The sequence below is a fragment of the Arvicanthis niloticus genome, chromosome 7 (genome assembly GCF_011762505.2).
Source record: "Arvicanthis niloticus isolate mArvNil1 chromosome 7, mArvNil1.pat.X, whole genome shotgun sequence".
NCBI lineage: Eukaryota > Metazoa > Chordata > Mammalia > Rodentia > Muridae > Arvicanthis > Arvicanthis niloticus.
The window spans coordinates 68488270-68503300 of record NC_047664.1 but is presented as its reverse complement, the minus strand read 5'-3'; the positions used below and the strand labels follow the sequence as shown (position 1 = coordinate 68503300).

General features: G+C 44.0%; 1 protein-coding gene across 20 annotated transcripts in view; it reads right to left on the bottom strand.

Annotated features, from left to right (window-relative positions):
- The window catches only part of Limch1 (LIM and calponin homology domains 1), a 296994-nt gene that overhangs the window by 35533 nt on the left and 246430 nt on the right, over positions 1-15031 (bottom strand). For all 20 annotated transcript variants that reach the window (XM_076938610.1, XM_076938595.1, XM_076938598.1 and 17 more), the window contains 4 exons: positions 13730-13856; positions 12176-12333; positions 11594-12002; positions 9219-9440 (listed from right to left, as the gene is read on the bottom strand). In XM_076938610.1, the coding sequence (XP_076794725.1) occupies positions 9219-9440; positions 11594-12002; positions 12176-12333; positions 13730-13856 (916 nt within the window). The remainder of the gene's footprint in view (positions 1-9218; positions 9441-11593; positions 12003-12175; positions 12334-13729; positions 13857-15031) is intronic.

Sequence of the window (15031 nt, the reverse complement as noted above, 5' to 3'; positions counted from 1 at the left end):
AATGGGGTATTTTGAAATACTCATAATTATTCTGGAGTTTTCTGATGATGGACAATCATAGAACAAGTTGGAAAGAGCATACTATCAAGGTAAATGTATTCTTTTTCTGTACTGAGGATTCAACAGAGCTTCCTAGGTGCAAGTGAAATAGTCCACTGCTGAGCCACAGCCCACGCTCGGTCCTTTCTCTATGTCAAGTCAGGGTCTTGTTCAGTCCATTTTTGAACTCACTACAGGCAGAAAGACCCTGCCTCAGCCTCTCAAACAGTTGAGACTTTAAACTTATGCCTTGAGGCTGGCTTTAAAACCCCTAGGCAGGTCAGTCGTGGTGGTGCACGGGATCGCAAGTTCAAGCCCTGCCTAGGCCAAATTAGTGAGACAAGTGAAACTGAAAAGCCCTAGGGGTTAGACAAACTGAGGAAGCCTTGCATGGCTTTCACAGGCTCGGGGTTTGACCCTCAGTATCACAGAAAACAGAGACAAGCAATGCTCAAAAACACTGTCAATAAGAGAAACACGCAGAAAATAACCACCACATTAATATTAATGGATTTTTAAACATCTTGTAATCACACCAACAAGTTTGAATTGAATTCCTTTAAGAAATATGATGAATGAAAATAACCAAAGTCTCTATTATACAGAGGTTTTACATATATGTGTATATATGTCTGTTTGGTCATACATGTGTATGTATGTTATATATATATACCATATATATATATGGTATTGTGTGTATATGATATGTGTATATGTGTGTGTGCATGTGTATGTGTGTGCACTCACATGTTTATTGGAGTCTATAAAACCAGACAGTCTAACATTATCAAGGAATAATAAGGAATAAGCTAGATTTTTTCATTTGACATTCACTCTAACACTACTAAATACATTAATACGCCATGGTAGTTGTGTTTTATGATATTAATATATAAAATACTGGCAGGACTACTGATTCTTAGCTTCCTTCTCCAAACATATTAAGTTATAGAAAACTATCTAAAGCTAGAAAAACAAATTTGCAGCTAAATACTGATGAAGGAGCCTCTTGAGAACACTCATGTTTCCAACCACTAGAACAGAGCAACTAAAAGCGGGGCCCGGATCCTAGAAAGGAACAAAAAAAAAACTGAACATAATTTATCCAATCTAAGATGCCATCCAGTTCAAGCTGTGTTATTTCAGGCACTACTAAGAAAGAAAACACACCGTTAAACATGACCCACTGTGGACCGTCAGAGCAGCCTTGATTTGTAGACGTTGAAACACAGAAAGTGTCCCTTTGGACTTGATGATCTAAGAGCACCACTGAAGCCCGTTTAACTCAATGCATAATGCTAACAGGGTGCCATCCACCAGCATTAACTACTACACCCAGGATTAGGTAACTGGCATATCACGTCTCAGTAATATTTTTGTTATCCATGGCTAACAGAGACTTCTCAGATTGCTAAGGTATTTTCTATACAGTTCCCCCTGAAATGACGGTTAAGAACTTACATCCTGGTAGTCAGTATGGTTCAATAATGGCTGTCATACGGTTACCATGATTAATGTTTATCAGGCATCATTGCTGCTTGACATGAATGATAGCATTTAACCATCACGGTGAACTTAGGTAGCATCGACATAGTTCCCTTCACAAAGGCTGAAGGTAAGTGGCTCGCAAGGATCCCAGTGCCAGGATGCAAGTGAGGTGGAATCCTTGAGCTGGGCCAATCCTCTCCCCATGCCATCAGTGGCCTTAGAGCCATATTTACTAAGGGTGGTCTCTCAGAATTTAGAGTTTCTGACCCATAAGAAGAAACTAAGTACTTAAGACTTTCAAGTTCATGGCAGAACAATCCAAACTGCCATTTCTATTCCCTTTCTGTCCTGTACCAACTGTTCATTATTCAGAAGGTTAGCACTTCCTGGAATCCTTCAGGGCAGGAGGCAGTTCAGTCAGCTCCAGAGCAGCCAAGACTGTACTGTCCCCAACCAGCCAGCTATTCAGAGTGCCAAGAGTGGAAAACAAATGTTGTTCTAAAATAAATGCATTATCTGTGCAATCCATGCTCAAAAGCTTAGTTTAAATACATACTCTTTGCCCGAATCAAGCCACCACTAGCAAAATATTCAGGGGAAATTGAGAGAGAGAGAGAGAGAGAGAGAGAGAGAGAGAGAGAGAGAGAGAGAGAGAGAGAAGGCTGCAACTCAACTAAAAACTCTTTATATGAACCAAGAGAAAGAAGGGGCTATTTTAAAGATATCTTTTAAAAATGAATTTTTAACAGTGGTAATGTAACAGGCACCTTATATTTTTCTATAAAGTCTTCTTATAGTTCTGTAACATACAAAGACTATCTGTAATCAAGGGAAAGTCCCAAAGCTGCTTTAATTAACTCAAGTCTGGCTTCTCCATCCTGAATGCTTGTTATTTCTGTATTAATGGCATCACATCCAAGGAAATGAGCTCAAAGCTGGCAGTCGTAACCAGCCCTGATAGAATCAGGGCTTTGCTTCTAAAACACACGCTTGCTGGCAAATGTGCCTTCTGACTCGTGCGTCTGTCCCTTTGGTTACAGCTCAGAAGATAGGTCTTCCGTCCTCCCACTGGAAAGTTTTTTCAAGGGCGAAAACAAACAAACAAAAACAGAGTCCTGGATGGGAATGAATGAGCACACAGAAGGGTTTGCAAGAGGCTAAGCCAGGAGTTGGCTTCCCCTTCCCCAAGAACTCCATCCAAACTAACCTCACCGCCTGACTCGGCCCCAAGACCAGAGGCAAGAGGTGGCAGATTCCTGGCTTCAGAATCACATGGTTTAGCCACAAAAGTCTACCTAGCTACCGGCTGCTCCCCTGAACCACTGCCTTGACAAACTGGCAGAGAGCAGTCAAGGACATAAGGCAGCATAAGGCAGAAGGGTAAGAACCAGCCTGAGACCCAAGCTCCAGCTCATCACCTGGCCTCTATCATCTAAATGGTGATGTCCAAGGACCTTCCTGGGACTATTCTGGGATGGTCAGAGATTTTCTGGCTCCAGGCTTCTAACTGGATGCAAGCCTGGAAAACCAGTGTATTTGTGTCCTGGCACTATGACCCAGTGCCACATATGTTATGCATGTGATTCTCCGTTTACCTTAAGAATCTGTCACCACTAGAAGGAGAAGCAGCAGGCCAGGAGATCTGCTTCTCCATGCTTTAAATAACACACACACACACACACACACACACACACACACACACACACACACATGGACCATGCTATCTACATACATTATGTTTTTCAAACCACTGAAGATGGGCCAGGTTTAATTTATCTCGTCTGGCGCATATCATCTTGAAATTGCTAAACGATTCTACATACAGATATAGGTTAGTATTTAATAGATTTTCAAAAACATTAAACTATCAACCTTAAGGTCACTTCTGGTTGGGGAAAAACACTTTCTAAAGAGATGTCTGTCGACATTTGACAGGAATCTGCAGTTGGTGTCAACTGCAAGGCAAACAGCGCCTACTCAGATGCCTTTGCCCTGCCCTCACTGAGAAGCAGAAGTAGCAAGAAAGATCTGATTGTTCCCCTGGATCAGAAAACAGAAGGAAAGTGCTGATTTTTTTTTTTTTTTTTGAGGAAGGCCACAAGCTTTTTCAAGACAAGGAACAAACAGACCCAACTCATCACTCAGTTTGAGAAAAGCTCACAGAGTGCTTGAGATACCTAAGAGCTAAGCTTGGCTCGGCACACAAGAAATGCCACCGACCACCAGGACTCCGTCATTTGGGATGAGTATGAGAGAGGTCTGGTCGGCCTTCATGAAATGGAAGGACAGAGTATCACTGTGCCCAGAGAGTGGAATCTTGGGAGCCCAGGTGGTAGAAGCAAGCCAAGACTGGGAACACAACAGATACAAAAAGAGCCAGGGGAAAAGTATCAATAATGGAATCTTCTAGAAAGAGTTGTCCACAGCTGCATGACTTTTAGAGAATGAGCTGGATTAACCGATACCAGCAGCTGGAAGAAAACAAGGAATTCATCTCATGCATATAAAATTCACATCTGCTCAAAATGGTAATTTTGATAATCTTATGTAAATTCCCCCAATTTTTATGTCTCTTCCTATTTTGTGTTTCTAAGGGGGAAAAGTACTATCTTATCTTGCACTTGTTTATGGTAATATAAAAATAAGGGCTCCTGTGGTCTACAAGTCACCTTGACACCAAGCTAAATGCTTGGTGGATGTGCAATCTCACAGTAACTATCTGACACATATTGGTATATGTAACAGGAGTCCTTTACTTACACAGTGAAAGCAACGTAAGGGAGGGGGAGGCTGCCTTGGGCTCATAGTTCAAGGGGATACAGTCCATCATGGCAGCAGGAGCACGAGGTCACTGGTCCCACTGCCTCTGCTGTCAGAGAGCAGAGATGAATGCTGGCACTCGGCTCCCTTTCTCCCTTTTACTCAGTCCAGGATCCCAGACTATTTGATGGTTCCATTCACATTTTGAATGGGTCTTCCCACCTCAGTTAACTCAATCCTAGACATGCTTGGAGGCTTGTTTCCTAGTTGACTTTAGGACCTTTCAAGCTGACAGTCATCACTGAACATCATGAAGACAAAGCACGACTTTCAATAGGCTACCAACATAGGATAGTTAATCTTTATCTTAGGAAAATATCTAAATTCCTTCTCAACCCTGTAGTCTAGGACTCGTATGTGCATTAAGACAGGATCTTCTAACAGAAGCCGGTATCTTAAAATGCAAGGTGCTAGGTTTTTATTGGGCTTCTAAAAGAGATACAGAGAGAAACTAAACTCTAAAAGATCTCACAAGTAACAGGGAGGGGAGGGAACCAGTGTCTCTGTCTGGAAAGGACAGCATCTAGCCGGCAACACCACCTGACATCTCTCTGGGAATCCTTTCATTTTAATACCCCCACTATGTGGAACAGCTGCATCTGTTCCCCACAATTCAATCAAATATGCACATTGAAGGTCAGACTTCAAAGTCCTCATCCTATACAAAACTTTCCCATACTGTATCCTATTTATACTGATCTCACATATTCTTTGCCATCTTATATTCCTCTGGTGTCTATAATCTATAACATAGCATTTAGTTGCATATTGTTTGATATACTTCTCTAGTTCATTTAATATATATATATATATATATATATATATAATATCTCAGAAAGTTTGCTTCTTTTTTTTCTAGTTTAAACATTTGAGCACAGAGTATGTCTTCACTCATTCCTCAATAAGCAGGCATGCAGTTGCATGGTGGTCACTGTTATAATCCTATTCTTATAGAGCTGAGCCTATCAGGAGGCTCTGGAATGGGATGGCCTATGTAGATACAGCATAAGTATCGCAACAGATCTGAGTTCACTTCTAACCTAAGTATAAAGGAAGGAAACCATGGTTCCAGCAGCATCTCGTGAAAAAGATGACATAGAAGAAAATCAAAAGAGGTGGCATGTCATCATGTGCCCCCCATCAGCTCAGGAGGCTATCACTCCCACTTCAGAGCACCAGGCCAGAGCATTCCTGCCTCCCTTCCCTGGGGCTCACCTCACATTCTGTATTCACACTCCTGCCCACTGTTGCCACTGTTCCCTCTGCACAGTTCCAATTTGTCCTAAAGCAACTGTGACATTTTAGTGGTGGGTGAGGCCACTCCTCTGTAAAGAGTGTCTCGTTTGAGAATGCAATTTTTTGGAAGAAAGACACTATTTAAAAAGAAGAACACTATTCTTTTGACAACCCCATAGAACTGGAAAAATGAGTCAGACACAGAAAAGGCAAGTTCAACCCATCCTTGGTACTCATCCTTGGGAGGCTTGGAAGTACAGCATCCTGTTTCAAGACAGCCACCAACCTTTACTAGGGTCAATTCATTCCACTTTTTTCAGTATGAGTAAAGCGGCTTGCTTCTTTGGTATCACAGAGAAGGAAGCAAAAAAAAGGATTCATATTTCTAAAAACTGATTCTCCCTCTTTTAAAGAGGCATTTATTTATTTATTTTCAGATGGCATTTCACTCTGTTTCCCTAGCTGGCCAGGAAATCACCGTGTGGGCTAGGCTGGCCTCAAATGTACACCAATGTACCTGAATAAGCCTTCCGAATACTGTGACACAGGCATGGCCCATATGCCTAACCTTCAAGAGGAAGGTCCTTTAAGATGACTCTGGGATAACATGCTTGGGTGGAAAGGTTTAGAATCTTAAGTAGCCAGTGTACATGAAGAACTTCTTAGTAGTGAGCCAAAGGTCCACATAACACAGCTAACAAGTTTACACACACACACACACACACACACACACACACACACACACACACTCACTCAAAGTCGCATGTACATGCATACATACATATATAGTAGAAAAGGGAGAAAGATAGATGATAGACAGTGATTGATGATAGATGATTGATAGATAAACACATAAATAGATAAATGATAGATGGTAGATAGAGATAGACAATAGATCAATAGACAGATGATAGACAGACACATAGATAGATAGATAGATAGATAGATAGATAGATAGATAGATAGATGATAGATCCACTCAGAGACTAATGGAATGACTCCTGCCAAAGTTTAAGAGTGTACAATACTAGAGATCAGACCGGAAATGCCACTCTGTAGTGCTCAAGTTTACTCAACTAGAAATTACTCCTAATGAGGAAAAAAATACACAAGAGAAAGAAACCCCCAGGCTTACCCATGAGTCTGGGCCTATACTCCAAGGCTGCCTAGCATCATGCCAACCATGGGGAAGAAAGGCCACAAGGCCGCCTTTCCTCTGGAGTTCCCCTCGTGGGGACAAGCAGGCTTCTAAAGTCACATGATTTATTTCATATCATGGGTGCTGCTTCTCTTAAATTAAGTCAGTTAGTGGGGTATGTAATCCCTTCAGAATGAAGGGAATCTAGAAAATGCTCCCGAGCAGCTCGGGGTGGGGAAGTGGAATTGCTAACATTCCCAGGAAGGCAAGCCCAGCCCTACCATGTCTAAGGATTCAAGGGTTTCTAGTTTAAGAGTAGGAGTGGAAACCGATGTTAACTCACTAGCTGAGATCTTCCCTCCTGGGAGCTCAAAACTCCAGCCCTGCAGCTTTGTTAGATGTTTCCAGAGGTAGAAGCAACATTACAGTCCGCAGGTGGGACTGAACAATCGCCTGGGTCACAGCACTGGGGAAGAAATGACTTCTGTCTCGTCTCATCTAAGTCTCTGTCACAGAGCATGGGGGGCTGTGGGAAGAATTTATTCTCCAACAGACAGATTGCTGAATAAGGACAGCACCATCGGGTCCAGCATGTGGGTTTGTCGAGAAAGCACGTCTTGCTGAGTGAAGGAGGGAAGCAAGTTTATCTCCAGACCAAATCTTTGAGGAAACCTCGACAATTTCTTCACCCTTGAACTGTATTACAAACCCAAATGCTGGAAATGAGCACAGTAGGATGTGGCTGCTGGTGAGAGCAGCCTGTATCCTAAGACCCAGGCTGTACCTGCGTGGGTGCTGCCAGCTTGGGTTGGGTAAGCAAAACCAGTCTGAGCCTTTCTTGGGGGAGAGCCATGAAAGTGTAACCAGATGTTATACTTGCATGAAAGAGTATCCCGATGACACGGCAAACTCCAAAGCGGCAAGCCTGGCACCATTTTGAATCTCAAGTCCACTTTTCTTAAATTACCCTATCCTTTTTGGCTTGTTCATTGAAGACTGGTCCATTGCCTTAGATGAGTTTGAATTTAAAAGTTTAAGCTAATAAAAATCAATTGTTCTTTTAATAAATTTTTGGGTTTTTTTTTAACAAATAATAAAAACATACATAAATGTACATAGGTAGGTGAATAGTGGATAGAAAATAGATGTGTGTGTACATGTGTATATGTGTGTGAGAGGGGGAGGGGGAGGGGGAGGGGGAGGGGGAGGGGGAGGGGGAGGGGGAGGGGGAGGGAGAGGGAGAGGGAGAGGGAGAGGGAGAGGGAGAGGGAGAGGGAGAGGGAGAGGGAGAGGGAGAGGGAGAGGGAGAGGGAGAGGGAGAGGGAGAGGGAGAGGGAGAGGGAGAGGGAGAGGGAGAGGGAGGAGGGAGAGGGAGAGGGAGAGGGAGAGGGAGAGGGAGAGGGAGAGGGGGGGGAGAGGGAGAGGAGGGAGAGGGAGAGGGGGGAGAGGGAGAGGGGGGAGAGGGAGAGGGGGGAGAGGGAGAGGGAGAGGGAGAGGGAGAGGGAGAGGGAGAGGGAGAGGGAGAGGGAGAGGGAGAGGGAGAGGGAGAGGGAGAGGGAGAGGGAGAGGGAGAGGGAGAGGGAGAGGGAGAGGGAGAGGGAGAGGGAGAGGGAGAGGGAGAGGGAGGAGAGGGAGAGATCAAAGATTAAAAAGTCAGGTTCGACAGAACCACTCATCTTGAGACAGGTTCCAACTATGGGGTCAGGCTCACTAAACTTAGCACTGTCCTATGTCAGCTTCTTACATACTGAAATTACAGGCATGTACCACCACACCCAGCTTGGCACTGGTTATTTTCATATTATATTAACAAGTCTAATGATGTCTTTAACAAATAAGAGAAAAAAGGATAATTTAAAGATATCTTTGTTTTTCTATAACACCAGAGACCAATAATATGAAGAAAAGTTAATTTACTGTTCTTAAATTATGTTATCTTTAATATAGTGTATTTTTTATGGACTGAGTTGTGTCTCCTTAGGGCTTTCGAATATGATCTTATTTGGAAATAGGGTTATTTCAGATGAACTTGGTTAAGGTTAGTGGAGGAGGCATCCAGCCATACTGATCTCTTTATTAAGAGGAAACTTGGGCTTACTAACAGGACACACACACACACATAGGGAGGGCACGGGGGTGGGGGTAGAAGGCAGAGGTTGGGGGTAGAAGGCAGAGGTTGGGGTGACGTATCTCTGTGCCTTGCGCAGACAAGACTGCCAGTCATCACCAAGAGCTTGCGAGGAGGCCTAGGGCAGATTCCCCCTCACTGCCAACACAAAGTGTAGACTCTGCTGACACCTTGGATTTAGACTTTCATCCACTAGGCTAGGCACAGTTTCTGTTGCTGAAGCCTGGTAGTTCACAGTACTTCACTATGCTATGTGGCCAGGGCCAACGTATCTACCCAAGAAGAAAGGAATAAACAATGTCAGGACCTATGTATTCTAGAGAACAATCACATGATAGAATTATCCCAAGGAGCAACAGTGCTTCTTACTGTCAGTTCCTGGGGAGCAGAATTTGGCTTCTTGATGTTGATCTCGATGCTGTTGCTGCCTTGTTTCACTTGCACGGGAGAGCCGTGCACCATGGCCACACCTTCAAACATCTGGGACTTGGTTAAGGAAGGGCCAGAGGCCACCTCTGCAGGGCCTTCTTTTTCTGTTCCTTCCTCATCTCCATGGGCCGTTTCTCCATTCACGCTGGCTTTCCCATCTACCTGTAAGAGCCAGAGTGAACAAGAAAACATGCCACTATGCAACTGAAGATAACCAAACACATTGTGAATCGCCTTAAAGAAGTCTTAGTCTTAAAGAAACCTCTCTAGAGCTTTCAAGGGTTCTAGAAGTTAGTTGTCTGTCAACGCCATCTGTTAAGGCCTTTGGCCACTTCGTGACTGGATGATATTTCATGTTCATCTGACTCTTGATGTGCTTTCTTCATTTGAAAATATAGAAATCTCAAGGAATCTTTTTTTAAAAAAAATTTACTTATTATTTTGCAGATATACACTTTTAATTTTTTTAAAAACTTTTTTTTTTTAAATATATATATATCATGTGCATTGGTGTTTGTGCCTGCATGAGGGTGTCAGAGTCTCTGGAGCCAGAGTTACAGGCAGTTGTGAGCTGCCATGCGGGTGCTAGGAATTGAACCCAGATCCTCTAGAAAAGCAGTTAGTGCTCTCAACCACTGGAGCCATCCCTCCAGCTCCCCAAATGAAGGATTCTTAAATACAAACACATGCCACATAATCAAGTTAGGTTGTGATGGCAATTCCACAATTTGAATGGGTTTTTCCTGGTTACCATATAAATGAGGCGGGACCATCCTCTGATCAGGAACATTTTATAGGTTATCTTGTTGTGAAAGATTTTTTTTTTTTATAAAGTTATCATGGAGGGCAAGGATTCTGAAATTTTGTTATATAACAACAAAATCTCATTTTTCTATTTAATTTTATAATTCTATTTTTTTTCTCAAGGAAAAAGGGAGCCCATGCTCACTGAAAAGTTTTTGCTTCACATTCCATATTTATTTAGAGGGGACACCAAGTGTGAGGAGGAGGGGAGGGGCTCGCCTGGCCTATGGAAATGGCCACCTTCCTGATGGCTGAGCCAATTATCTGTGGTGAGATGACCTATGATCCAATTCTGACTCTGCCACTTAACAGCTACGCCACCTCACAAGTTCCTGACTCTCTGTACAAAAATGCAGATTTTAACATAATGACCATCTTCATAGTGTTGTGGAGTTATACGATTGAAGAATGCTTAGGACTCAGACACTTAGGACTCAGATCCTCCCACACTACTGGCTGTTCTTATTAGCTCTTCTAGAGTCTCTGAAAAGGAACAATGGAAAGCTGGGTATTAGCTGGAGTTAGTTTACTTTGTGCTACTTGTAAGAAATTTGCCACATAACTCAGCACTCACACGTGAATATGGTAGAAACGGATAAACAGTATGTTTATCTTTACTGAGTGAGATCTGTATGACTTTTTATAGTGTATTATTACTGTCCACTTCATTTTTCTGAAGTGATGATTCTGAACCACTAAACTGACAATAACCCAAATGTTTAAATTGAATTATTCTTTGATTTAAATTGAATTTCTTTACTTTTGTTTTTTTGATAAAAATATGGTACAGATTATTTGTTCATTTGGTTTTGAGACAGGGTCTCGACGTTGTGGCCCTCCCCCACATTTTTCTAAGCTGCTTTGTCTTTCTAGTCTAGTAATAATTGTCTCATGCATTATTTTTCCCCGAGTGTAGCAACTCTTTGGATATAGTGTCAATTTCCTCCTATAAGATATAGCTGTATATATTTTTTATTTAAATGAAAGGCCGGGGCTGGAGAGATGGCTCAGCGGTTGAGAGCGCTGACTGCTCTTCCAGAGGTCCTGAGTTCAATTCCCAGCAACCACATGGTGGCTCACAACCATCTGTAATGGGATCCAATGCCCTCTTCTGGGGTGTCTGAAGACAGTGACAGTGTACTCATGTACATAAAATAAATAAATAAATCTTTTTAAAAAAGGCAAATACAGTCTGTGTTTGCCCTGCATCCTGATAACTACAGGTTTGGATTATTGATAAATGAGGGTTTATTTACGCTGCTCTATGAGAAACCATCGTATCAACTCGCTTGTCAGATGACTTGTCTATCATAGGGAGCCCACCAAGAGGAACAACAGAACTGAGAGGAACACCCCTCCCTTAAGTATCTGCAAGTCAAAGCTCCTGAAACATGTGCATTGCTGTCCACAGTAAATGTGTTTGGCTTTTGTTTGATAAAAGGCTTCCATCCACAAGCTACCCACAGTTTGGTTTCCATTTTTTTTTTTTCCTCTCAAAGAATTCATCCTACCTTAAAAGTCTTCAGAACCTCTTGAGAGTTTCTGGGCTGGGAGTAAGGCCTGGGTGTCAGCATAGGCACTGTGTTTGGAGTGATGGTTTTGCTTGGAGACCCGGTGCCTGTTGCTGCGCTGCTCTCTGGGACACCGGTGCGAGTGATGGTGGTCTCAACCGTGGCAGTGAACTTGGGCGGGGGCAGTGACTGCTGCCGTAGGTATTTCATGGGGCTGGGGTCGGTCGGGAAGGAGGATATGTTTGGCTCTGTTGAATGGCTTCTTTCCAGAATTTTTGGCATCTCCAAGCGTTCGAGGACAGCCTCACTGATGGTGAACCTCTCGATGTACTGCTGGAGGATCCCCTCGGCCTCCTCCTGTGACCGTGCGTTCTTGTACGCCTCGTGAAGCTCCCGCTCTCTCCGCTCTCTGCAGAATGGGGCGTGGGAAGAAGAGCAATAAACATCTAGGGAAGGTGCAGAGATTCCCACCAGGGCAGACTACAACCAAACTATAAATAGTGGTATCAGAGCCTTGGCAATAGCATGGCTTAGAGAAAGCATGACTAGATACTACTGTGCACAAGCGACAGAAAGACCCACTTTTCTTGGACAATTTCTCTGTAAGTTTTGATGCTTTTCCTCCGTTCACTTGTCCCATCTTCTCCGGACATCAACTTCTCCATTTTTTTTCTTTCTTCCTCTTTCTTGATTAAGTCCTGAGAAGCGCTTCTTCTACGGCTCTTCCAGCGAGCCAGGTCCTGGGGGAGAGGGAGAGAGAGATACCGCGTTCGTTCTCAGCCTGCACAGAATTCCCTTTCTGTGACTCATGGGTCTATAAGCATTAAGGCGCTATGCTGGGACACTTCCACACAATCCTGTGAAAGTCTGGGTGGAACAAGGATGCCTAGAAGGCAGGGAAAGAAACAGATAGTGTACACACTATCATTTGCAGGGCAGCGACTTATTGAGACAGTGTGGTGTGACACATGCAATCAAAGGTCATGGCATTTGGCAAATTTGACAGAACTGCCTTAAAGGTGATATAGAAAACTTCATTTTTCTTTTCTATTTCTACCTCTGCGTTGGAAATAGATATCCCGGCAACAGAATGGCAGGGATTTATGTACAGTTTTCTCTTGGATGGGAGTGAAGACAGAAAAAGTGGCTTTGGAGTTGAGTGTTACAGATCCACTGATAGGATATGTGTGAATTTCTCTGGTCCTCGGGAGAGCATCGAGACCTGTTCTACAGGTAGTAATAGCACACTGGGCGTCCTCTGGGTTAGTAGGATGAGCTGGGGCTGGGGAATAGCCAAGTTCTATTTAGCGTGTGCACTGCTTGGGGTTTCTTGGCCTCTCTGAACTCATTTTTATCTTGTATAAGTGGGGGTGGTTGATCCAAGCCTGCTTACAATCTTGGGATTAGATGTGATGACACTTAGGTGCTAGACACATTGACATATTGTCCTGACATCGTGCTAACTTTGGAGAAGTCAACTTTTTGACTAATGGTGGAGTCAGGTTTGCAACAGTGACCCCCCTCTCCCCAATGAGAACCAAGTAAAATGATCCCCTCTCTCTGCTAACCCCAAGCTCAACCTGTGCTCTGCCCTCAGCCCACAACCTCTAAGCTCTTATCACCTCTGGCACCTTCCTTTCCTGGTTTGAACCTTGCCTCTCTACTCACTAGCTATGGAACTTTGGCCAGTGACTTAGCCGGGCTGGGACTCACCTGTGGATGCTGAAGATAACTGTTCTTAGTGCACAGAGTTACTAAACGATGAATTACCCAGAGCACAGCATTTAGAACAGTGCCTGCTACTGGTACAATTAACACTGACAGCTTCAGTCATCGTCGTCATCCATCAGTCTTAAATATAGAAAACTCAAAGACAGCACACCACAGCTCTGCCTCCCACCCTTTCTCTTTGTGACCAAGCTTTGGTCCAGAGTACCTGCTGATACACGCCAGTGTTGGTTTCTCCTCTCTCCATGTTTCTACGGACCTCTCCTTTAATCTTCACACGGACACAATCTCTGTCTGTAAAGCTGGGGCGGCCCTCCCCAGCATGACTTTGAAGTCCAAGTTACCCTCCCAGTCTGGTGGTCGGCTGAGTCCCTCCCCCACTGCCCCGCGGCCTTGGCCAGAACTCACATCTTGCCATTTGTCGTCCTCTTCCCTCAGCTGGTTATTTATCAGCTGCAGCTGCTCTTGGCGGGCCCTGCTGTGCGGCAGCACCGCTGCCTCCTCCTCACACCGCATGTCAAACATACTCGTGCTCCTGATGCGGAGAGAGCAAAAACAAAAAGCAAGCAGGATGAGAGCCGGCGGCGGCCTCCTTTCGCCACTACACACCACCGCCTGGGGGCGCTACCGGGCTGAGAGCCGCCTCTTCGCTCTGCAGCGGGAAGCAGCCGCCAGCAGCACAGCCAAGAGGAGATGCCTTTGTCTTCATTGATGGCCCTGAATGGGTGAGCTTTGTAAAAAGGTGCCCGGAAATAAAGGGCCAGGAGAAAGTATCTAAAGGCCCGCACTCCTCTCACTCAAAGGTATATAATTTAGGGAGGATATATGTGTTGGGGGAGGAGGCGGGCGGGGACATTCCATTGCAGTGGAATTTCACACTACACTTGGTGGTGAAAAGAGAGAGCTTGCCTGATTTACATGCGCAGAGACAATTTCTTCACTTGAAAAAAAAAGTCATAGGGCCTCAAGATTAAGATACCACCTCTGTGTATTTAAATTAATGCTGGGTGTGTTGTGGCTATTTTTTCGTTTTTATATAATTACATAATTGATAGTGCATCTTGGAATCAAGAAAATAAGGCATTTTATACTAAGAAGATGAAACAAGTATATCAATGAGAGTATACTTTGCACCCTAATGTGTTCCCAATTGCTTTGATTTGGTTTTGACGGGATTCCTCTGAATTTACTCTCTGAAGGGAACGGGAAAGGGCGGGTAATGAGGAAAAGCAAACCTTTGGCTGTGCCTGCAGTTGATAAATTCTGTAGGAGCTTAATAAGACCACAGAGCCTTTTCTGTGATGCTCACACAGACCTGTTAAGAGCAAGCATTGAAGCAGCAGGGTGACACAGAAGTAGAGACCAAAGCAAAGCTCTCTCCTACCCCATACAGGTGGGGGGGGGAGGGCTGGAGACCAAACAGATCACATGGATCACTCACTCAGAAAGTTAAGTGGGAACTTACTCAAGTTTAGGAGTTAAGAAAGTTAAGGAGAAACCTTCTAAGTTCCCTAGGTGTAGAAGAGGGTGACAATCCATTTTTAAAGATAGCTTAACAGTGGGGGTGGGGGTGGGGGAGGGGAGGGAGGAGACATGCACTTGGAAACCAACTGATTGTAGGCATCATCCAATGTGCAAACAGCATCAGCACTGCTGGGTGGATCTGCATGAGTGGCTGGGTTCCTGGCCCCTTTCTCCAGGTGCTAGACA